General features: G+C 44.9%; 1 protein-coding gene across 2 annotated transcripts in view; it reads right to left on the minus strand.

The window, feature by feature from the left end:
- The window catches only part of LOC147226750 (ephrin type-B receptor 2-like), a 35117-nt gene extending 11415 nt beyond the window's left edge, over window positions 1-23702 (minus strand). For both annotated transcript variants that reach the window (XM_086159289.1, XM_086159288.1), the window contains exons 1-4: window positions 23445-23702; window positions 5134-5198; window positions 3746-4430; window positions 240-395 (exon numbers count right to left, since the gene is read on the minus strand). In XM_086159289.1, coding sequence (XP_086015415.1) covers window positions 240-395; window positions 3746-4430; window positions 5134-5198; window positions 23445-23544 — 1006 coding nt within the window. In that variant the 5' untranslated portion in view covers window positions 23545-23702. The remainder of the gene's footprint in view (window positions 1-239; window positions 396-3745; window positions 4431-5133; window positions 5199-23444) is intronic.
- Between the last annotated feature and the right edge of the window lie 2055 nt (window positions 23703-25757).

The raw sequence follows: 25757 nt of genomic DNA on the forward strand, positions 1-25757 counted from the left end.
TGTTCATCCTGTTCCTTGCTGTTGAGCAAGGCCTCCACTGGAAACAGCAGACATGGGAATTTAACACTGACCCCGCACTGCAAAAGCAGTTGGTATTTACAGTATCTGGACATTATATTTCACGGCTGAGTGCATCTGTCTGACATAGACATGACCGGTGTCATTCATTTTAGCGGAGAAAGGGTTCATCAGATTTCATTTCAGTGACTTTGCTGCTCGATCATCTGATTGGTACATACTTGTGCACGGCATCTGGGCTGGGTCAGAGTCTGTGCGGTAATAGCCAATGCGGCAGACGCAATTAGTGGCTCCCTCGTTGGTCGTTCTGCTGTTGATCGGGCACTGCAGACATCTGTGGTCTCCTTGTTCAGCCTTGAAGTAGCCAGATGCACAAGCTGAAAGAGGGGAGGGATGTGAGGGTGCAGAACGTAGAAAGAGAATGTGAACAATAAGCTGAGGGAGAAAAGTCATGCTGTGCAGGAAAACCCACGTGAGAAACTTGGTTTTTTATTCGATGGTTTTGTGCCGGAAGCTTACTGAGAATAACAAATAACTCGAATTACTCAGATCCTAAAAATACAGAGTCTGAGCTCTTTGGCGGTTCCACCTCCTGGCACATTTCAACTTATGTTTAGTCATGATTGTAGGGATGTCTGAAAGTCATAAAGCTCAGCTCATTGAAGTGACATGTACTGGGGCTCCATCAGATGCTGTCACTTCTCGTTCCCACAAGGACACGGAATATGAGAGAGGACTGCTGTGCTCTATTAGCTCACGACAATCTAAGTCATGATATACCTGATTGGCTGAGGGGAGGTTTGCCTGAAGCTAAAACCCACCCAGCGAATAGCTGTTTCTGTATAGATAGAGGGTCCATCCTCCAACACAATCCATCCCACTCATTTAGATGTTTACTACCGCCTTTTCCACCGCGTTTCCAGGATTGTGCAGACATTAAACTAGGTTTATGATGAGTGCTTGCACATACTCCTTACATTTAGCAAACTGGTTTCATGACATTTAAGGTGGGTTAAGGTGAGATCATAAATTATAGTGATGTAGATTTCAACCATTTTGAGAAATTAGATATTCTAACGACAGGGTTATGAATATTTAAATATATATATATATGTATATATCTGTGGAGGTTATCAGTCATCTAAGTCATGTTGTGGCAACCCAAGATTTTGACAAGAACATATATATATATATATATATATATATATATATATATATATATATATATGTATATATACACACACATATATATATGTATATATACACACACACACACACATGCACACACACACACACACACATATAAAAGCATGTTTGTTCAGTACACATAAAACTTGAATTCAGTTGAAAAATATAAATCTATGAGTAAGTCACATTAGCAATGAACTTGTTGCTGCAGTGCATCAGCATCAGTGACACTCCTTGCAGTTGGTAAGTAGGTCATGTTTTTGCTTCCATGGTTCCGTAATAGGTCAAAGTCAGCTCATCAAACAACATTTTACCGAAATGTCTTCAAGAAGAAACACGGAGTCCAGTTGCCACGATAAAAGATTGAAAATGATTGACCAGGACGCAGGACCTTGATGACAGCGAACCCTCAGGCGCTATATTAGTGTTCGACGCCCAAATATATGTGAAACACAGTTTTTCAAACTCCTTCAAGCTCAAAACATACATGAAACTATGATGTAAAAGTAATGGGATGAAAGAAGCTGAAAAGCAACACTTCCCTGCACCTCTTCTTCATAAGACGAAGCCTGTTAGAAGCTCAGCCACTGGGACATGAATCGCCACACCTCGGCATTATTTCCTGGGGCAGTGAAAGAAGCCCCACACTGACCGGCCATGAGATGGTGCCATGGAGCAAAGCTGTGTAGAAGCATCAGCTTAAAGGCCTCCCTACTTTAACGCAGCTGTATGGCTGGAATATACCTTCCTGAATGAATGAATGAATGAATGAATGAATGAATGAATGAATGTCCACTGGCTTGATGTTTGTTTGCAAAGCTTCTCGTCTCACCATAACCTTTCCAAAAAAGTGGTCTCTACAGGGTGGAAGGGGGGCCAAAAGCTCCGCCTGGACGTCCTCTTTTTCTTTCGGCTTTGGACTATTATAGCATATTAGCCCTGGACTAACATATATGAATAAGAAGATCTAATCTCCAATGATTGCATCCTTGCTTGGATAGTTTGTGATGTTCTTCTGCAGAGCGATGAGAGGGCAGAGCCAGCAGTTACCAGGCAGAATTCAGTAATTCAGTGTTTCTGATTCCGTGAACCGACCAAACCTACTAAAACTCTAAGCTCTAGTCATTTGGCTGCTTGGAAGACTGGTGATTGTAGCTCTTCAATTCTAACAGACTCTTTGGTGAGACAGATCAAGGCTGAGTATCCATCCATCCATCTTCTACTTCTCATGCAGGCTGGGATCTGCAGCCTGAGCGGAGAGGACCACACTTCCCTCTCCCCGTCCACTTGGTCCAGCTCTTCCAGGGGAATCCCAGGGTGTTCCCAGTCCAGTAGAAGGACGTGTCCCCGAGGCCGGACTTTTCTTCTGGGCCTCATCTTCCATGCAGGGCAGATCTGGAACAACTCACTAGGGAGGCATCCAGGAGACATCCTGACCTGATGTTCCCTCCTCATCTGGAGCTCTACTTTGAGTTCCTCCTGGCTGAGTTAGTCTTCCTCACGCCATCTGTTAGGGAGAGCTTGAAGACCCTGAGGAGGAAAACTCATTTCGGCCTCTTGTCTCCGTAATCTGGTTCTTTGGATCTCCACCGAAAGCTGGTTACCAGAGGTGAGGGAAGGAGCATATATACACCGGTAAATCAAGAGCCTCTGCTTTCTGCTCAGCTTCTTCTTCACCACGATGGGCCGATGCGGTCTTGATCAGTCTTTATCTCAACTAACATTGAGACTAAAGTGACATTAATTAAAAAAAAAAAAAAGCATGAAATAGGAGAGAGATTGAATATATTGTCATCTTGAAAGATGAAGATCATAAATATCCATGTCATACACACTTGATAAAGAAGTTCCATGAAATTGAATTAGCCTTAAGACTAAAGATAGCAGAGAATCATTTCTTTCAATCATCTCATCTAAACCAAGGTTCAAATGCACTCGTTTGCAGTAACCTTGTAGACTTTGTCCAGAACGCTGAGTGGTGTGTCGGGGACCCTTATCCAATATGATAAGTGGTGCTCCATTGCTCTGGAAGTGAGAGCCATCATCTCTCAGTGTCAGCCAGAATTCCTGATTTGAGCTTGTCCTAGCCTGCCTTAGCATCACTGAGCAACTTCCTCGAACCCCAACCTCTCCCGGCGCTGCTCAGCAGCTGCACCCGAACAGGGTCCATCCGTGACCGGCTCAAATGAAATTGCAGTGGCAAATTTCCCGCAATGGCTTCATCAAATATCCACAATACATGGCCCACATCTACAGACATTTAAATGTGATGTAAAGTCATGCAGTCAGCAAACAGCAGTTATGTTGCTTAGCTTGTCTTCCCTGTAGCCATGTCAGTAGTTTGGCTTGAACAGTTGCAAATATTTTTTAAACAACACGCAACTTTTTTTGCATTTGTGCTATTTGCATCCTGCACAAGACAAAAATGCCATCCACTAAGCTAGCACATATTAGCACATCCATACTAACCCTAACCCTGCTTGATGAGGCATTGTTGAACAGAAGAAAAACTCTGCAAGCACCAAAGACGAGATCTTACCTCTGCAGACCGTTCCATTGTCCACAGCCTCATGTCCAGCTTTGCACATGCATCGGCCTATCGGTACCATCCATTCTCCGTCTCCGTTGCAGTAGAGTTTGATGGGGACGTCTACCTCCTCCCCGTTAGGTACACATACGCCTCTGGCTGCCACCAGGGAGGTGCTCTCTGCTCCGGAAAGAGTCTCGGCGAAGATGGCGCCATTTTGGATTACGCTAGGACATTTTCGATAGAAGACTCGGACAGCTATTATTGACATGCAGGCACCGTAATCCTGGAAAGCAAGATAGAAGCCGTTCCGTGAAATAGGTCCGAAACTCCTGACTTCAGAGTTGATCTTCATGATGCGGCCACCAAGGTCAACCTGAGAGAAGCTCTCATCTGCTGCTATGGTGTCCACTTTTACCCAGGGATTCTCCATCCATGCGGGGGAGGTTTTGGTGGCTATGTCAGAGTCAGATTCATAGTAGTACAGATTGAAGGTCTCTTTGCAGGAGCCAGGTACATAAGGAATGGAGTTACAGTTCCGGACCGAGAACTTCATCTGTACATGGATGCGTTGAGCACCGTGGCGGCGGATGTACTTGGTGCGTACCCAGTTGTTCTGGTTACCGTCAAAGACATTACACACCTGATATGTCCGGATGGTGTTCATGTTTTCATCATAGCCACTGACCTCTTCCCACTAAAACAAACACAAGTGAGGGATGTTGATTCAGAAGCATGCATCTCATTCTCCAGCAGGAATACACCAGAAACTTCTGAAGGAGGAACAAAGTCAAGCTGCCACCATAAGACTCAACTGCAATTCCTTCAGAAACGCAAGGCAACCCTTACAGGCGTACAGCTAAAATGCTGCAGCCAGGTTACAGATTATCTGCCCATGAAATGACCCAGCCGACTCCCATTTCATCTTATTACGTTTGAACTTCTGTATCACATATTTCTATACGTCCAGCCATTCTGCCATAATTGATCTAAAAATCAACACAATCACAATAACATGAAATCATAGGTATGGATTAAACGGTGGGTGATGACATTAAATGATTATCATTAGTATATACAGGACTGTCTCAGAAAATTAGGATATGGTGATAAAGTTCTTTATCTTTTGTAATGCAATTACAAAAAAAAAAATGTCATACATTCTGGATTCATTACAAATCAAATGAAATATTGCAAGCCTTTTATTATTTCAATATTGCTGATTAGGGCTTACATCTTAAGAAAACTCAAAAATCCTATCTCAAAATATTAGAATATCATGAAAATGTAATTTTTGTTTTTTTAATTGCATTACAGAAGATAAAGAACGTTATCACAATATTCTAATTTTCTGAGACAGTCCTGTATAAATAAACTTGCATCATGGATGTCGGACTTACCCCTTGAGGTGGGTGGATGGTCCAACCTAGTTCTGCTGTTGCTGTCGTGGAATCCATCAGAACCTCTGAAACATCAAAAACGAAACGTTCTTGGTAGCTCGGTGACATGGGGACTTACAGGCGCTGATGAATCGTGCAAATCGTTATTAAACAAGCCATAAAAGGTTTCAAAAGACATATTTTACAAATATAATTACTTGTCAAGATGGTCACCAGACATGCTGTTCCAATAAAGTCTGTTTTTATAATCATGTTTTTGTAACAGCTGATTGAGACTTCAAAATATACAAAGGCATGTATGTCTACAAAATATGTTGGTGAGAAGCTTTGATGAAAGATATGGATTAAGACACACACACACACACACACACACACACACACACACACACACACACACACACACACACACACGTAAACCTAAGACTTTTCACCTCATCTTATGAAATAGAGTCATGGGGAAAGCAAACTTAGTGATGGGAGCAGGAAGAGATGAGGGCAGGCTCTTAATCCTGGTTTTACTTGCAAGTATTAGTTAAAGCTACGATATGAAACTTAATGCTCCTCGAGTCCTCTTCTAAAGGTAAATCCAAAAGTGGACATAAGTGGACGGACCCATTGTAGATTAAGACATTGAATGTTTTGGACTTGTGGAATTGTGGCTTCATTAGATAAAACAGCCACAGAGCATCACCTTAGAAGAACTACAACTTTGGAAGCAAAGATCTGGTCTTAGTCTGGAGCAACCACAAGAACTTTACATTCAAATGTATTCACCTTGATGCTGTGGAAATAGTTAAAATAAGGTGACGCTTACACAAATATGCTAAAAAAACAGCTGAGCTGTCTATGCACCAGTAGACAGTTTAGCAGAACAGAGCAGAACCTTATAAACAATAGAAAATACATAATCACACCCAGAAAGTGCTGACGCATCAAGACAAGTACATGCAGGAAGAGGACCCTCGACGGAAGCTGGCGTTTCTGAATTGGATGAAGAAGCAACAAAACCTCGCCAGATGACCCAGAACCAATGAATATTGCAGAGAATACTAAAACAAAATGTACATCTGTTTTGTTATGTTTCTCCACTCGACATACAGGGGCGCGTCCTGTCAGACGGCTGCTTAAGAACCACATGTGTATTCAGGATTGCAACTGTGCCCGAATGCTAACCAAACTGAAGTCTGGGTCTGATTCAACTGCCAAGTGTCTTCCCTTGAGAACTGAACGACACAACAACTCGGTGACCCCGACATGATATCGGGGAGACCGGAGGGTCCGACCCGCATCTTCGATCCGCTGGATAGGCAGAAATCTGTTCTTCTGCACAGTGGAAACACTGAGGTCAAGTCAGAGGGCTTTTATGACCCCTTCAATGATTCCCCTCGTGACCGACTCCAGAAAACAACGCCATTTTCTTCTGACCTTCGAAAATCCGACATCAATAATATTGATTTCTGCGTATAATTATTTAAATCCAGACTCTAAGACCTCCAGGTTTTCCATCGATGTCATATCAATGCAGCTTTTACTCACCTGACCGTCTCTGGGTAAGGATCAATGAGCAATCATCGTTGAACTTAAAGTTCCTGGTTCAATTCCCAAGCTCCTCCTAGCTTCTTGGTGTGCTCTTGAACAAGGAACTGCTCCCAGTGACTACCCACGGCCCAAGCTTTGTCCATGATCGGTTAAATGCAGATATTTAACAATGTCCTGCAAGGGATGAATATCAATAAAGTTCAAAAAAAAAAAAATTGGCATAGGAGCGTGCTGTGCCTTATTACACTTTTGGGTAAAAGAAAATAGAAAATAAAAGGTTTAGCCAGGTTGCTGGCGAGTAGCTTGCAGCTGATCATCAAACACACTCAACTTAAACGTGCACACCTGCCACTGGTGTTAACACTTCTGTGTATCTTTACATGTCCCTCCACTATTACATCAGGGGACAGAAGAATGTTTATTATTATCTATTTATGACACTTATCTGGATACGCTGTGGGCGGCAAGGTAAGAATTTAATTGTACAGGGAAACACATTTCCAGACTGTAAATATAACAAAAACAGTTTGAAGCTTGAATCTTGAAACATGGAATTCAGGATGGATATTATAGATTCCACCCCAGCTCACAGCGCTGGTCCACAGTCATGCAGTGGGCCATCTCTCTCTGCCCACCATCCATGACAGATGGCTGGCATATGCAGGGGGTTTCCAAACTATTGCCCGCAGTCCACTATTAAATTCTATGAATGAAATAGAATATGGACCGCGCTTGAAACTTCCTCCCGATTGTGTTGCACTTCTTAACACAAAGGGAAAGCTACTGTTGAGCAAGGCAGCTGCTCTGAAGAAAAGAAAGAATCACGAAAAAAAAGACCACAAGTTTGCAAACATGGCAGAGCAGAAGAAAGAAAAATATTCAAAAATAGAAAGCATTTCAGTTTGATTTGCAATGCAACTGTGGCAGTGATGAAAGTCAGTTATGAGGTCATCCCACGACATGCCAAGCCTTTCTCAGATGGAGAAAGGTATAAAAAGGTGCCTCATTAAAGTCCATGAAATAATGTGCCCAGAAAAAGTGCAGGACTTCAACAATGCGTTGTGCGACGCAGCGACAGATGTCAATAATGCGTAACATCGCTTCTGTCACCACCCCCTTCCTGCACAGCGCTTTCCTACATGTGCGTTTGTTGTGCACACACCAGTTCCCATCTCTGTCCACAAATAAAAATCAGCTGATGACAACTTTCCCTCATGTGAGGGACCTTAGATCACTTTTTTGGCACGAGTGGCATCGGCTCAGCCACCGCAGCTGGACGGTTAGCACCGCGACCGATTTAAATACCCGTCCTAGTAATTCAAATAACAAGCTTGAAATGCTCTCATCCCATTTCCCACTTTATCGTCCTTTCTCTGTTGTGACACTGTACTGTCTCTGTAAAGAAATCTGAGGCTGCTGTTCTGAGAATGAACTCCCAACCCCTTTCCTGAATAAATCCCTAAAAATCCATTCGTGCATTGAAAATCCATTAATTTTGTTCTGACTTTAATACACTAAAGGTGAGACTATGTGCTTCACCTCACGTAAGCTGCCCGGCCCCTCCTATATTTTTCTGTATGTAGCCCTCGGCCAAAAAGGTGTGGACACCCCTGGCATATGCTAAACTGAAGTAATGTTCTGTCGACCTGGAGGATGTGCAGAGCCTCGTCCCTTTAGCTGTTGTGTAGAAGAACGAGACACGGGGTCGTCGTTGTTTCAGCCATCTGTCTCTGCACAGCCTTTGGGAACTGGAGAACTTGTAATGCATGAGCAGATTCTGCATTTACATTCATACACTTTGAAGGCCAACACCAAAAGAGGTGAGCACATTGTTCCAAACAAAACCAAAATGTGATGTGATAGTGTTCAGCATAGGGTGGTTGGTCAGCACACGCTGCAGTAAATATACCTCTTCACCAAGCACTACTCTACTGATCGCACTTAGTCTCCAACCCCCCCCGGAAAAAATAAAAATAACCTGAAATGAATGTATGTATGTATATGGTTCTGAGATGGCTATTTGGTTGAGTGGTCGCTTCTAACTTCTGACTACTAGTACTTCGGATCTTTGGTGACTGAATTGCACTTTTTTCAAGTCGCTTTGGATAAAAACGTCTGCCAAATGACTGTAATGTCATGTAATGTAATGTAATGTCATGTAATGTAATGTCATGTAATGTAAAAGATTGAGTCCATCCAGCAAACTGCATTGCTCTTATGGTTCCTCTCTGGAAGGACGGCTGCAGATCCTGAGATTCTCTTCCTTCTCATCATCGAGAAAGAATGAGAACATCGATGTGATATTTACTGTCTGAGAGCCCCGGAAATTCACCAGGGAAAATCTTCTGCATCATCGTCGTCGTTGTCATCGTCAATGCCATACATTCATTCATTAACTGGGAACTCGGAGCTCAAAACTACTTTCTAACGAGACACAAAAGCCATTACTGCGTGATTATTTCACAACTAGGTCATCAGAATTAATTACCAAACTGCTTCTGTGTGCTCACATTTCACCGCTGCACGTGCTGAGGTTTCCATCCACGCATCATCATCGGACTCACGCAGTCTGGACTAGATTATCACATGAGTTCTCACTTGCCCATCCAATGTTGTGGACAAGATTAGCACCTCCAGGCTCGTTCTGCCCGAGTGACTTACTCAGATATCACACCAACACACACACACACACACACACACACACACACACACACACACACACACACACACACACATACGCTATAGACATAATGACAAGGTGGGACCCACAGCAGCCCCATGCTCTCATGATTGCTGCCTTGATGAAGATAACACAGATGGGCTGGTATCTGCGGCACAGCGAAATGGGGGCACGGTGGGCTGATGGCTCTGGGCGTGGCTGCGATGCGATTCTCTTTTTGACAAGACCTCAGTCATGGCAGCTTCTCGGGCACAACGTCCTGCAGAGCTTGCAGCCGAAAAGCACTTGACTAGAAAGAGTCGCTGATAAAATGGATTTGATAAATGTTGCAGGTCTCAAGGTTTGAGATTTGGAGAGGGCTGCATGATTGTATTTGGATTTAATATGTATGGGTGCAATTTATATTTCTGAAAAACTTGTACTTCCTTTTTTTATTGAATACTTCATGAATGTGTGTGTGTGTGTGAGTGTGCATGCGTGCGTGCATGTGTGTGTGTGTGTGTCCTTTCTCTGCAGGATTTAATAGAAAGTAGGGCAAAGAGGAGGAGAGGGTAACATACATAATCCTTGCCGGCGATGCGACGCTGTACACGACGTTGGATTAGACCCGTACCAACAAAACTCTCTTCATGGTATTCAAAGCAGTCACTTCTTCCGCTGAAAATTAAACGTGTGCTACTTTAACTGCAAAGCAGATTTCAGCCATCACACCCCGTCCACACGGTGGATCTCTGACGACATGATTCACCAGACAAAGTGGGCGAGTGTCCATTTAATCAGGTCACGATGAGTTGTCGCCGGATTCCGTGATGCATTATTGAATGTCATTATCGAATTTTAAATATGCTTGTGCAACTGTCTCGGACCTTTAGCCTTATTTAACTCGACCGCCGGTCTGTGAAAATGATTACAAAGAATAATGATGTAAAATGGCGCAGTGATTTTTTGGCTGTACTGTTTGATAAGAGTTCTTCAAAGAACCCGTGGAGAACCCCGCGTCCATGCCTCCAGAAGACCAAACCTTGTCTTTGTTCTCAGAGACAAAAACATAAAACAGACCTGACAGATGTTAATTTCGGCCGAACCGCTCGGCATTTAACATAGCTTGTCTCTTTTCTCGTTAAAACGATTTTATTCCCGACATTAATATACCAAGCAAAGTTATTTTCCAAATCTGCTTAAATCAAACCCTCGAGGTTCTCGGACCAGAGAATTATCGGATGTGTCCTATCTTCTCTGTGTTCATCTCATTATGCAGCTAAAATACTTCTGTAAACACGGTCACAACCGTGCAGCCTAACCTTCCTGTTTACAGGAATTTGACACGAAAACAGACGTTAGAAACCAAGGATAACCCAAAGAGCAAGGCTTGGCCTGCCGGCCTGGTCACTGCTTTCTGTGCCAGGATGAGAAGGTGCAACCACATAAGCCAAGTGCGGCCGTATTAGACACAAATCGGGATTTTCAGAAACCAGGAAATGAACTGTGGAGACAAATTAAAAGCACTTCAATCTCATTACACAAATGTGTGCAGCAAGAAGTAGGCGCTGGTCAGGATGGAGACGACCACCCTTTTCACATGCTGGTTAGAGCCTCCATGGTCAACACCTACTGTATGTCCAAACAAGCCGCCCAAATCACTTGGAAGGCTTTTGCACCTCCAAGCCAAAAGAAAAGGAAAGCTTCTCTCTTAAAATCAGCTCGGACATCTTTGAGCGAAGAAGAAGGTGTGCCTTCGCCAGAATATCGGAACATCTCACACAGGCGGTTTTCAGGAGAGGCCAAATGGCTTTTGCGCCTGGTGTAAAAAAAAACAAAACAGAAAGAGATACATAGGTTCTCTGAGCTGTTTTGCGACCTTGGTCCATGCGAGGTTGCAGGGTTGATGCCAAAGCAAAGTTTGGATCAACCAAGAGCGACGTTCTAACATTCTGAAACTATGAACATCAGCATTCACCACTGCAGGCTGGCTATACTTGTTTAGAGACTCATCAGCTCGTGGAATCAATCACATACATCGTTCTTCAGTGACAATCCAACCCCTTCACATGTTCCTCTTTTTTTTTCCTTTTTTCGTTCTGTTCGGTCAATAAAGATTTGAGATTCAAGACAAAACACGCAAGGCCATGTCGGCATCAGGTTCAGGTTTGCTAAAAATCACACTGTCGGGTTGCTGCTCATAACGGATTTTATGTGGGATTCCAGATGGATCCTGGCTGAAGGCACAACCTGAAAGCCACCAAGGTCTCAAAGGATACTCTCACAACTGTCTCACGGCAGTCGGCATCTTGTCGAAGGAAGCATAGCACATTGAACGATATTAAATATGATGCCGTTTTCCTTTGAACGATGTGAATTTGCATGCGTTTCCCTGTTGTGACGAGGAAATGATCAACTCATCCTCTCCTAAAAGAAAATGTTTCCCCTCAAAGTGAGATGACTGTTGCCTTTTTCCAGTTCTGCAGTGCAGCCACGGGTGTCACAGTCTGTCAGAGACAGAGACATCTGGTAAATGCAAGTCCCGAATGAGAAAAGATCTACCCCGTGCATCTCCTGCACCGTTATCTTAACCTAGACATAAGCAAGAGTGGTGAAACGTGTCCCACTCGCCTCCGTCAGAAGGGTGAGAGAAGGACTAGCACCGCCTGCTTTCTCTATACATCATGTCATTACTTCCACAAACGCCTCCAAAAAAGAAAAAAACATAAAGCGGTGCTTTGCCCCACCAAACTGTCGGCCGTCATCGAGATCTGCAGGGGAAAGGGATGTGCTTCGGTGGTTTCTGGTCTACAAGTTGTACTTCAGCGGGTTCACTGAAGCACAACTCACGATCATAATATATTCATTCGGAGGACTTGAGCCTGTTACCTTTGGGGAAAGTAATGCAGCCTCCCACCTACGGCACAAAGTGTTGTGACTGAGGTAGAGAGGCTTGGAATTGTCCTCCCCTCACGGATTCCCTAATAGAATGCGCGGTGCCGCCTGAATCTCGACCGAGACGCATATTTCCAGCCTTTTAAAAAATGCCCACTGATGACGAACGGGCCTGGCAGAGGCAGCTGAGGATATCGACTGCTGTTCGGAGGTAAATACAGTAGAAAAGCAAACTGATTAGCGCAGACATGGTGGTTTCCTGAGGCAGGGAACGCGCTGTGCTTTCATGTTTCAAGAACAGCTGGAATCATAAACATGGACATTGAATGACAAGATTCCCCAAAGCCTCCATTAGCATTACTCTGTGAGGAGACAGCGCCCATATGTTACACTGAAGATCCAATGAAGTAGTCGCGCCTCCACTTGGCTGTGATGGGAAAACTTCCAGTCAGGTCTGGACAAAAAGCTTCCTGAAGAATTAGTGACTGTAGGGTCTCTCTTTATTCAGTTGTCTCGTGATATCAGCTGGCGTTTCTCACTTTGTTTAAAAAACGTCTCACTTCCCAGGCTTGCAACAAAGTTTATAAGAAAGGGGTCTGCTTTGAGCTGTGAAGGTAAGACTTGCGAACCAAAAAGTAAGACAAACTGGGGTGATCTCGAATGAGGGATTCCAGAGTGATCATCATTATGGGGACCAATTGGGGACCAATTATGGGGACTAAGAGTTGAGTTTGTGGCAGCAAACGTCACTTAGGGAAGAACCTGACGGCCTGCTTTCAGCCTGCGCTGGTCAGAAGACTGGCCATCGATTGGATCAGAGTACTGACTCACACCGAGGGATGTCACAGAAGGACAGAAGGGTTCTGAAGCTCTCTTTGTGCCGGCTGACAAACACTGTGGCATGAAAGAGACAAAAGGTGCATTTCTATTGAAAATCCAGATAGGTCTCCAATTTCATGGAAATGGAACTTTTTTCACAATGCTTGTGTCAGTAAGCGTTTAAGGTGACGTCACAGATCACCTTCTGGATGGTGGAAGGTAGAAATGATTAAAATCTTCTTTTCCTCTTGGCTACTCCCTTCGGGAGTCAAAACAGCAAATCAACCTCCTCCATATGGCCCTGTTCTCTATATTATCTTCTCTTAACTGGAAATATTCTAATAATCGTGTAATTGATTTTCCAGAACCGTCTGCATTGACATGTCAAAAAGTCTGCATTGACAAAGAAATGATGGACCATATCAGTGTCAGGCAGCGGTCCCTAAACTCGTAGTTCCTTCAGCTTCCTTCAAGTAAATTCCACTTTCCCTACCACTGCTCACATTTACCAGTCATTCTATTCCATGGTAATCGCATTACATGTCAACTATACGGACAATAAGCGTCCCTAAAAACACGTGCTATAAAAACACAGAATAATCAGATAACCAGATCCCAATCATAATTAGTCACAGAATCCTGTTAAGCAGTGACCATCTACAAACAGATGTGTCTGCCTCAGAGTTATCGTAGATTCTATCAAAAACATCCAATAATACCAGGTCTTTGGATTTTAATTTTTCTGTAGCTCAGTCCATTGTAAATAGATGACCCGTTTTCATATTTAACAGAGGATTTAAAGGGATTTAAGGAGATGACGGTGCCCTCAAATAAGCCAAACAGGTATTTCTCAGTATTGCAATTGAAATTTGATTCTTGTCAGGGAAATATGCTGTAGATATTTCATGAGTTCAGTGGGAGGCATGTGGAGTCCTGGCAACTATAGAGGAATAAAGCTGATGAGCCTCACAATGAAGCTACGGGAAAGAGTAGCAGAAACTAGACTGCGATCAGGAGTCAGCATTTGTGAGCAGCAGAATGGTTTCATGCCAAAAACGAGTACTGCAGATGTAGAATTTAAAGAATACTAGACGTAGTATTTGCCTTTAAAGAATACTACAGATGTAGTATTTGCCTTTAAAGAATACCATTGATGCAGTATTTGATAATGTTGATAGAGATGTATAGAGACGGTCAGAGGAGCTGCAGTGTGCTTTTTTAGATCTAGAAAAAAAAACATACGACAGGTTGTGCCAAGAGAGGAACTATAGTTATATGAGTAAGTCTGGAGTGACAGAGCAGTATGTTAGATTGGGGCAGGACATGTATGCTCGCTGTGAGACAGTGGTGAATGTGACATGGGGGTGAGAGAAGAGTTCGAGGTGGAGGTGGCGAGCCCCTTCTTGTTTGCAGTGGTGATGGACAGGCTGACAGATGAGGCTAGACAGGAACCTCCATGGGCAAAGATGTTTGCAGATGACATTGTGATCTGCAGTGAGAGCAGGGGGTAGGGGGAGGGACGTCTACAGAGGTGGAAGTATGCTCTAGAAAGGAAAGAAATTAAGGTTAGGATGAAGGTTGCAGCACAAAAGAATACGTGTGGGAATGAGAGGAAAGCATGTGGAACGGCAAGGCTACAGGGGGTGGAGATCAAGAAGGTGAAGGATTTTAAGCACTAAAGATCACCAGTCCAGAGCAAAGGAGAGGGTGGAGAAGATGTAGAGAAACGAGAAACATGTGAACATAGGTTGGGATGGGGGAAGAAAAGTATTAGGGGTGATAAAAGAGCATCTGCCATAATACAAGGAAAGGTGTAGAAGACAGAGGTGGGAGCAGGCATGGTGTCTGGTTTGGAGACACTGAGAAGAAGACAGGAGCAGAGCTGGAGATAGCAGAGATGGAGATGTGGAGGTCCCTCTTTGGGAGTAAGGTGGATGGACAGGACCGGGAATGGGTCCATTACAAGCACAGCACAAGAAAGATACTCTGGGGATAAAGTCAGACTGAGATAGTTTGGATATGGACAGAGATGGTGAAGCTCTGGGTAGAAGACGCTAAGGTTAGAGCTTCCAGGCAGGAGATCTAGAGGAAAACCAGAGAAGAGGTTTATGGATGATGGGAGAAAGGACATGAAGTTAGTTGGTGTGAGAGGAGAGGATGCAGAGAACAGAGTTAGATGGTGGCAGGTGATTGGCTGTGGAGACCCATAAAAGCAAAAACAAAGCTGTTAGAAGTCAAGAGTAAAACGTCTAACTCCCATGTCTTTATCAAATCACTCGATTTAGAGATGTGACGATTTGAGTTGATGATGAATAAAGATAAAGTAGCGACAGTTTTATCAAAAATAAGCAAAGTTGTAAGAAACTGACACTATGGGCCCACGAGGGGAGCATGAAAACCCCCACGAACCCCCTGTCCTTGTCACGATCATGTTTGTTTAAGAACAACTCCCTTAAAAATTGATCTGGCAGCCTTTTCAGCATTTGCTGAGGAGTCAGGGTAAAAGACTTGATTTAAACACTTGAATGTGAGTCTAGGACATGTCTACATATCTATATGTATACATACATGCCTCTATACATAGATATATGTATAGATTTATCTATACATGTATTGGGGGCAGCGTGGTGAAGAGCGATCGTCTTTGGAACCGAACATCCCTGGTTCCATTCCTGGCTTCTCCTAGTGTTGTTGAGCAAGACACTGAAGCCCTTACTGCTCCCTTGGCGCTGGTCAATGGCAGCCTCCTGCTCATGTTGCATCCATGATGGGTTCATTGCAGAGAACCAATTTCCCCACAGGGATTAATGACGAAGAAAATTATGTATACATACATACATGTTTATTAATCATTTCTAATGTGTTTCTTCTGCCAGCACTTTGCCCTTGAAGGTGGCTTTTTTTGGGATTTATGTTCCACAAGCAAAACCCTGTGGCTTATTTCCTCCCTTCCCTTCCTCTGCTGTCCTGTGCCTTAATGGCAAAGAACACAGATGATTCATGCTGTCCTCTATCCCTCTGCCTCCATGAGCCTCCATCCTCCTCCCCTTACCCTAGATACACATTAACATGCAAACGTAATCCCCGCTGACTTGGGCAGTTACTGCACCCCGACACCGATAATGTCACAGAGTTACATCAACTTGCGCAGGCAACCGTGGTCACTCTCTTCAGGTTCAGCCCTCTTGATCACCCAACGGTACAGTATTGGTCATATTGAACAAATTATGCACTTTATCAGAATGTAAATGTACAATTTCAATCACGTTTAAATCGTCATGTCCAATTGTATGATGTACTGCCTCTTACTCATTACTTAAAACATTTAGGTCAGACATTAGTCCATCCCTGACTATCCATCTAGATGTACATTTTCTGGAACTAGTGGTGGAAAAGAATAGAAATATTTGAAGAAACTCTGGGTTTGTACGAAAGATGCTAAATTCTATGACTGACCTTATTAACAGATGGTCCTTTGTCAAAAATTGATCAAAGAATCTTGACTTTATCCTTTATTATTCCCATGGGGAAATTCTTTCATTGCAATTAACTCAACATGGATGAACCATGAGCAGTAGGCTGCCGTCCACCAGCGCCAAGGGAGGAGTGTATTGCACTCTACACTTCGACACCCTGGGGGGAGGCGGGAATCCAACCAAAGACGAGTGATCTGCCTCCTCTACCACGTCAACCTGAACAGCAGATGCCACCTAGAGTCTCCTCTGTCCTGTTTGACAGTAGTCAGTGTCAAACTGTCAAAAAGTTAACTGAAAGCTGAGGTAGTTTTTGTTCACTTCTTTCAGGACAATTGGAGTATCACCACCCACCAAGGCATGACAGGGACATCTAAGATCACGAGGCATCCCTTTGCACTTTCAGAGAGCCCTGTGGGTTTGGTTCATCAATGGCCTTCCATCTAGTTCAGCATCAATATCAGAGGTGTTCTTCCAGTGTGCCCACCCCTCTTTTGGCCTGGCAGGGCTCAGATTGGGCTGCTTGCTAGGTTTGTCTCACCTTGAGAAGTGCAAGAGCGCTGTGAGAATCATAACCTTTGATTTCTCCTGTGTTTTCAACTGGTAACAACTCTGACTTCCCGCTCATGAGAGTCAAGGTGGAATATTACGGGGTCGCCCTCTTCTTCACGTCCTGGATTTTGGACTATGTGAGATCACAGCTCTACATCTCCATTAAAGCTATCTGGAGTTTTGGCGTGCATCGGGTACGTCTCAACACCTCGTAAGACAGGGTGCGAGGAGCTGCCATGCTTATTAAATTGTTCTACAGCAAATCTGCTCTGAAATAGACCTAACTAATGTAAAATGGCAAGCGTCGTCCTGAGGTGTCCCTTTGAATGACTGGCATGTGGAACCTTGGTGCCAACGCCAATGGTGCAGGCAATAGGCTACTAGAGGAGAGCAACTGCCGCCACTCTATCGTATCAGCTGAGGCCCTGAAGTTTTCACTGAGAGCAAGAATCCCATCTCTATATCCTCATAAACAGAGGAACAAAGACGTTTTAGAAGATGTATTTTCTTAATCTTTGTTGCTGGAATGTCAAACATTTTGAGGGAAAAATGTTCAATCGATAGAGAGTGGACTGTTGGCAACAACTGTCTGACTGCTTGTTGTGTGAGTGTTTTGCTGTGCGAGTGTGTATTGATCTCGTATGTGAATGCAAATAAGTTGTCTTGGCTCGTCCAGCTCTTCAGTCATTGAACCGTCCTGGATTTCACAGCAAGTATCCTCCTTCCAAAACCTTCTAACTTCATTTTCCATTTTCGATGTGCGTTTTGTGTCCATATCATGTGCTCAGTTGTATAAAGTGGATTTATGGTATGTGTAATATTGTAGATATTCTGTGCATTTGCTCGAAATCCTACTCATTGCAAAAAATGTTGACTTATTGGTCCACTTTGGATTCTCTTGCCTTGCAGTTATGGTCTTTCCTCCTGCCGCTGCAGGGACTGTGACCTCTTTGTTTTAATGCCATGCTCCTCATGACCAGACAGAGGTGAAGTAGAGCGGGTGCAGGTACAAAACTGAAAGAAGCCGCACCAAAGAGGTTTCCTCTGCAGGCTTTCAGAGTGGCCTGTCTGTACCCACAGAAAAGGGGGAGTGCAGCCCATATTTCAACCCCAGTTCATCAAACGAGAACCCGCTCGAGTGAAAGTGTAAAAGCTGCTGAGCCACGGCTACAAAGAACTCCTCAGCCAGGGAAGACCGGTGTAACATTTGAGCTGAGTCTGTCCGGGGGGGTGTGTGACGCAGGCAGAGGGAGGCTGACCTTTCACCACAAGCAGGGAGAAGAGAATGACCTGAGAGGAGGTGCACGTGAAGCAGGGACAGCCAAAGGTCCTTGGACTGCTTCCACACATGTTTTGGTGGACTAATGTATGCACGAGTGCAGCGGTCAGCAACCTATGGCTGGCAAGCCACACACGGCTCTTCTGGTGGGTTAGGGTTAGGGTTAGGGTTAGGGTTAGGGTTAGGGGGCTCCCAGACAATTTTGAGTTGAGAAAAAAATTCGTTTGGATCTGATTTTGAAATACTTGTGATATTTCTTCATAATACTGTGTCATTTTAGTAAGTAAACAGAAATTAGTTTTGAAGATAAATGTCACGGGTCACCCATTGGTCGGGTCGGGAACCAGTGGCTTCCGGGTCATCGTAAAGGTGAGGAAATCAATTTTATCAGATAGCCAACTAGTTTATCCGCTTCAACCCTTGTAACAGAAAAGATGGCGAAAAGAAAAAAAGGCAATGACGACCGTGCATTCCGGCCTGCGTGGACAGAGGAATTTGCTTTTGAGGAGGGAGAAGAATCAGCGGTATGTCTAATATTCCCCAAGTGAGTACGAAATAAAATTTCTCCTGTCCTGCCGGGACGGCGTCCTTTTCACGGGAAGATTCTTCTGTTCTTAACACTGTAACCTGAACCCCCCACGGTCCTGGCACGCTACCGCTTCAAAATTAGGGTTTCACAAGGATAAAGTTGCATCGATCTTCTTCTTCTTCTTCTTTCGGCTTTTCCCGTCAGGGGTCGCCACAGCCAGTCAACTTTCTCCATCTAACCCTATCAAATATAAAGCGGCACTTCAAGCAAAACCATGCAGCACCAGAGATTGCATTAAAAGAAAAATATATTTAATTTATTATATGTTAAAAATACTATATGGCTCTTTATGAAATATATTTAGAAATCTTTGAGTTTTACGGCTCTCCCAGTCAAAAAGGTCCCTTACCCCTGCACTAGTGGAACATCATACTAATAATATCCTGGACCACCGTTTAGCAGTAAAGCAACAGAGCTGTTGTCAACACGACAATGGACACTCGATCCAGATCTGTGACATTCTCCTTCCATCAAAACCAAACCGTCACCAGTGTGGGTTTAAATCCAGGATTCAGGAAGGGCTTCAGGACAACGTGCACAAACTGACATCGTCAAGGCTGAAAAACAGCCATCAGAGAAGAACTTGAGACAAAACGCTGGAGTCTCCTGGTCTTATTTCTGCTGCACCCAGAACAGGACGGCCTTCCCTGACCAGTATCTCTACCTTCACATAAACTCCTGTGCCCGTAAGCTTTGGCAATTTACCTGCTCCAAGAGCCTCGCTGACTCAAACGGAAATATGCAAGATTCTAAATGATGAGCATTTACATCGTGGAGAAAAGACCTTCTGAGGACGTGATAACGATGAACACAGAATCAGTAGTTTGTCCACACAGAGCCACACTTTCAGTCACATCTGTGGAACGAGGGCTCCCGGTGATGTTCCCGGGGTCACTGGGGTGAAACTCCTAGTGGACACTGCAGTAGATTTCTCAAATCAGGACTCTGCACTAGTTCGTACAGAATTTTTCTTCAAAAGGGTAAAAGCCCAAGTCTTCTCCAGAGATTGCAACATGTCCACACAATAGATCATAAACATATCTTTCCTCCATCTCATCGATGGAGCAAACCTGTTAACTTCACCAAATAGCTTTATCTGTTCCACAGCAGCAGGCACTCAGAACTGTGTGTACCAGTGACGGCATTAAGGGCCACGGTGTGTGTGTGTGTGTGTGTGTGTGTGTGTGTGTGTGTGTGTGTGTGTGTGTGTGTGTGTGTGTGTGTGTGTGTGTGTGTTGCTGCTGCTGGTGGCCGTCTCTCTGGATAAAATGGAGATCCTGTGGGGGCTGTGAGAGCACGTTCTGCTGTCTTTTCTAGATGGTGGGTTATTTGCTCTAGAACTTGGACTCCAGGATCTTATCCACAGATTTCCTTGTCTGTTCCTTGAAACCAAAGCGACTCCGATCGGAGGCGAGATGATGCGGGATCACGCCGAGCTGGCAGCGCAGCTCGCAGAGAAGATCACGGGAAAACACGGATTTATATTTGGACATGAACATGCATTTAAAATGTGATCTTTCCACCAACTACACGGCTACCAAGATGGCTCGCCAATCAATCCGGCCAAAATAAATACACAAATAATTTGGTGCATCTATAATTAGGTCAGGGAACTAATAACATCAATATGAGCAAAATCTGATAAGGCGACCGATCGCTCGACTTATTCTGATCCAACGGGCAAGCAAAGATGCAGAACAACCACGAGCTCCGGCATCGGAGCTGAAAACAGGTTGAGGCTTCCACAGTCATTTAGGTCCATCGGAGGACCACATCCCCATGGTAACAGAAATGACGAGAATCACAGCCTGGCCCATAACCCTCGGCTGATGATGACGATGAGGAGGAGGAGGAGGTGGAGGAGGAGGAGGAGGAGGAGGAGGAAGAGGAGGACACAACAGCAGCAGTAAGGGAAGAGGCTATTTAGCAACAAGGGAATTTGGGCAAAGCAAGTCTGCAGCCTGGAACTGAATAAAGCTAGGGGAACGGAATGGGTTAGTTAAATAAAGGTATGAGAGCAGAATGGTTTAGTTAAGTAAAGGTACAGGAGCAGAATGGGTTAGTTAAATAAAGGTACAGGAGCAGAATGGTTTAGTTAAATAAAGGTACAGGAGCAGAATGGGTTAGTTAAATAGAAAGGAACTGAAGATATGCACCACTGGGGTCTGAAGGATGAATTACTAAATCCCAGATTTTGGTGAAATGTACAGTGGGGCAAAGTGTTCAGTCAGCCACCAATTGTGCAAGTTGTCCCACTAAAAAGATGAGCGAGGCCTGTAATTTTCATCATCGGTGCACTTCAAGTATGAGAGACAGAATGGGGGCAAAGAATCCAGGAAATCACCTTGTAGGATTTTTAATGGCTAAGGACTTTTTTGCCCCATTTGGGTGTTTTAAAGTAATCATAAACTGGCTTTTGTCCATTTACAAATACAATGTATTTATTATAATTATAAAGTTTTGATTGTTATAAAGTTATCAATGAAAACAGTTTTTGGGGTCGGTGTCCAAGTGTTGTTGATGGACACGCCGAAGCCCTCGCCCCTGCGGCCTCCTGCTCATGTTCATCCATGACGGCTTGATTGCAGAGAACCGACTTCCCCTCGAGGGATTAACAAAGGATGCATAATTATTCATTATATCATCAGTAGTATATGTGTCTTTTGTTCACAAGCTTTTCTACAAAGTTTGTCTGATTGTGTTTGACACCAGCAGCTCCTCCAGGAGTTCATCTCCAGTCTGACTGTGGAGATTCAGTCATCCAGGTCTTCTTGTCGTAGCAACCAAACCTGAAGTTCTTCACTTGAAAAAGTGACTCCGCAGTCTGGGTTTAGGACTCGGACCTGGACTTCTGCTTTTGTTTCTCAAACGTTTTCAAACATTTACTGGTCCTGATATCAGCACATGCTACTAGTTAAGCCTCTCCAACTCAACTTAACCAAAGACCGATTATGAATGAGACGTGAAGGCCGGCAGGACTTGAGCATCACGGAGGTTGGAACCGGAAGCAGGAGAGACGAGGCGGAGCGTGAGTGGGATCACGACGAGAAAAGAGAGCGAGTTAGAGTGGAGTGAACAAAGGGAGTGAAAGCAGGAAAGGATCGAGGAAAAAAACCAAGAGAATAAAACGATGTAAACGGTAAACTGAGTAGAAAGGCTGAGTGAAGTGAGCAAAGAGAGTAAAGGGGGCTCCTCCGGTTCTCATGTTGTTCCTCCAGCCTCAGAGACGTGCCTGATCCTGTGAGATGTCACCTCCTGAAAAGCTGCAAGGCAAAGTTCTGCCTCTGGGATGCAGTCTACCATCTTCTCCTTCCACCGCATTTCTAAAATAAAACTAGAATGTTTGGGTTCTTCTCAAGGTTCTACTAGTTCCTTCACTTCCTGCAAATCAAGCTGCCAATTAAGTTGATCAACGAGTGGCAATAAATGAAAGTCTGCAGGGTTGTCATGACAACGTGACATGTTGTGATAAGTGGTTATTGGTTATTCCTTTTGTTCATTGATTTTTGACCTCTTAAGACCTGTTGTCCACTCATGAGGACATAACATACTTCTAAGACCTGCTGTCCACAAGTGAGGACATCACAATATGAGATGTCTGTGTGCAAATACACAGCCCCGTATCTGTCAGCAGCTACCTCCGGTCCAGAGAAGACAGCTGGTTTTAGCTAGCAAGTCCAAATGAGCTCCAAGAACAGCAAGAAAACACATAAAACAAGCGCTGTGGCCTCCAAATGTGAAAGGCACTTGAATGCATCGTGAGATTTTCTTTTTGTTCTTGGGAATGCTGTCAGTGATTCAGTGTGTGTGTGTGTGTGTGTGTGTGTGTGTGCATGTCCTTGAACCTCTGTGTCTGTATCCATGTGTCGCCTCTTCTTTAAAACAGGGATCCATTCATGCAAAAATGCACGCTATCCTTTCTTCGGTTACATTTTAGAGCAGAACGGCAATTATGGATGGTTTTTATATGCGTTGACATGTAAATGGCTTTTTTGCTGTGTTAAATCATTATATATATATGTGTGTGTGTGTGTGTGTGTAGAGTAGTAAATGGCGTATGTGTGGGGTGATGAACTCTTACATATACACGTCGGGTTACGCACGTTGATGGTCAGAAGCCTCCGTGTCCGTCCACAGAGTGGCTGCCTTGGAGATCCCTCTCCTACTGCGCGTCACCGTGAGACAAAGCCGCTCTCCAAAGAGCAGGTCAGTCATTTACTCTTGACAAGAGAGGACCCTCTGCAGGTCCTTCACAGACCTTGAACCGGCACCGGTCACCGGGGGAAGAGGAGCCGGTCTGCCTGTGAGGAGCCCCCCCGGGACCCGGGGGTCCAGGGCCCGCGGGGCCGCGGCGTTCTGGGCGACCCGCTGCCTTGAAGGACGCGGTGAAGACCAGAAGCTGCCGCTCTGATATCCCCGCCTCACCTCCAGACGCGCAGGCGCGCCGGGGCTTCCCGTGGAACCGTCACGCACAGACCGGGACCCGCAGGTGCGGGGCGCACTCACCTTCGACCGCGCACACCGCCGGCAGCATCCACAGGAGGCCCCAGATGTCCTTCATCCTCGGAAAGCCTGGAAAACGGGCGGGAGAAGCCAGAGCCTTCATGGCGGGGCAGCCCTCCAGGAGCGGACGCGTTCAGGCGAAGAGCAGCAGCATCCTCACCCTCCTCATCCTCCTCACCCTCCTCATCCTCCTCACCCTCCTCATCTTCAGCAGCAGCGGCGCACAACACCGGGCTGGCGGCGAGCACTGGCCGGACGAAACCAAGCGGGTGGGGGGGCGGGGGGACTGCTAGGAGTGTCAGGGCGAAACCAAGAGGCAAAGGGGGGGCGGGAAGATGAAGATCCACACATGAAGATGAAGCGTGCGCTGCTATGAACGCAGATGGAATATGTAGGCCTACATACAATGTGTGTTTATATGTCTAATGTGCATGTAGACAGTCAACATATGAACTGTGTGTATATACAAATATGTAAATAACATGTATGTTTTTATGTGTATATGTGAGATGTATGTATATATATTTGTACATCCGTACACGTGATGTACAGATGTACATATGATGTGACGTAGATATGTGATGTTTAAAGGATTTCACTTAAGAGTAAGAAGTGCAGACATCTCAATAAAACAACTCACTAAATCCAACCAAACAAAAGAGTCTTTAACAAAGGAGTCTTTAACCATCAAACCATTTGACTAACAAGTCCTCAACTTGAGGAATAAATAAAATCAGGGGTTAAAAAAAACAGCTTTTGTTCCTAATTGTCTTTTGTCACTTCATCAAAAAGATCAATTTCGATCTTTACTTTTGGTTCGAAAAGGTTTAGATTTTTAAATGAATTCAGTCGTCGTGATTATTTTCAGCGTGAGATGAAGAAGCTGCCGGTCAGCCGGGAGAAATATTTTCAGACTGGAAGTGGGTGGGTTTTATCTTGGCTTCAGAGGAAGCAGACGGTAAAAGGTTTGAATTTACATGAATGAAACGGGTCTGAAGGTCCTCACCAGCAGGGCACGTCCGGTCTCTGCACCTGAACTTCAGCAGGAGACTGCGGATTGGACTGGGCTGCGGTTTGAAGAGCTGAGACCTGACATGAACTCTCCTCCAGGGGAGGTTCATCATCCTGCTCTGGGGTTCATCATCCTGCTCTGGGGTTCCGTCACCTGGGAATTTATTCTTCGGCGACAACATCGATCATTTGCCAGACGCCAATCAGTCACCGCCTTATCAAGTCATACCTTTCACCTTCATTTCATTTTACTGGAGTTGTTCCTCATGACTGAATCCCGCCCCCCTCCATGGAGAGGACCGTGTCTGAAGCTCTCAGCTCCACAAAACACTCCTGCTAAGCTATTTCATAACACCAAGCCTGCAGAGGACAAGAAACAACGAGAAAGAGAGAGAGGGCAGCTAATATTGGCTGGGAGAGTGAGACTGTGTGCCTTTGTGTGTGTGTGTGTGTGTGTGTGTGTATTCAAACGCATGTGTGCGTGTGTATGCATGTGTGCGTGTGTGTGTGTATTCATACGCATGTGTGCGTGTGTGTGCGTGTGTATGCATGTGTGTGTGTGTGTGTGTGTGTGTGTGTGTGTGTGTGTGTGTGTGTGTGTGTGTGTGTGTGTGTAGAGAGACGGAGAGTGGGAGCGGGAGCTCAGTGAGGAAATAGAGCAGAAGAATATGGGCCTGACAAAAAGGAATCCAGCCTGCCTCCAGATGAGTGAGGGCTGCACAACAACAGATTAGAGAAGCCCAGGGCTTGTTACCATGGAAACCTTTGACCAGGGAGTTGGCGACGAAAATGCGGCGGATTGTAGGTCAGATGCACCGTCAGCGGCCCGACCAGACGTGATAGGTCTTGACTCGCGGGTCAAAGATCGAGCAGAAAGCCGGTGCCTTTCCGCGGACGCTCTCACCGTCGGCGTCCCGGCCAACAGACGAGGACGGCGTCTGCGACCGCCGAAGGAGAGCTCAGCTGGAGGCCGGAGACAATTGTCGTTTCAAGCCCGCTTCACCTGAAGAGCTTGACCTCCAGTACGACAGCTGAGAACATGAACCTCCAGTAGTCCCTGGATCCAACTGCAGCCAGCTGTGGCCGGCTGACATCACCAAGGGCTCAGCAGGAGGAATCTTCTACCATTTACTATCTACCATCTACCATCTACCTTCCACCTTCTGTTATCTACCTTCTACCTTCTACCATCTACCATCTACCTTCTATCATCTACCATCTACCTTCTATCATCTACCTTCTACCTCCTACCTTCTATCATCTACCGTCTACCTTCTATCATCTACCATCCACCTTCTGTCATCA

The sequence above is a fragment of the Fistularia commersonii genome, chromosome 14 (assembly GCF_037954325.1).
Source record: "Fistularia commersonii isolate RoL2024-O1a breed Wild chromosome 14, RoL_Fcom_v1.0, whole genome shotgun sequence".
NCBI lineage: Eukaryota > Metazoa > Chordata > Actinopteri > Syngnathiformes > Fistulariidae > Fistularia > Fistularia commersonii.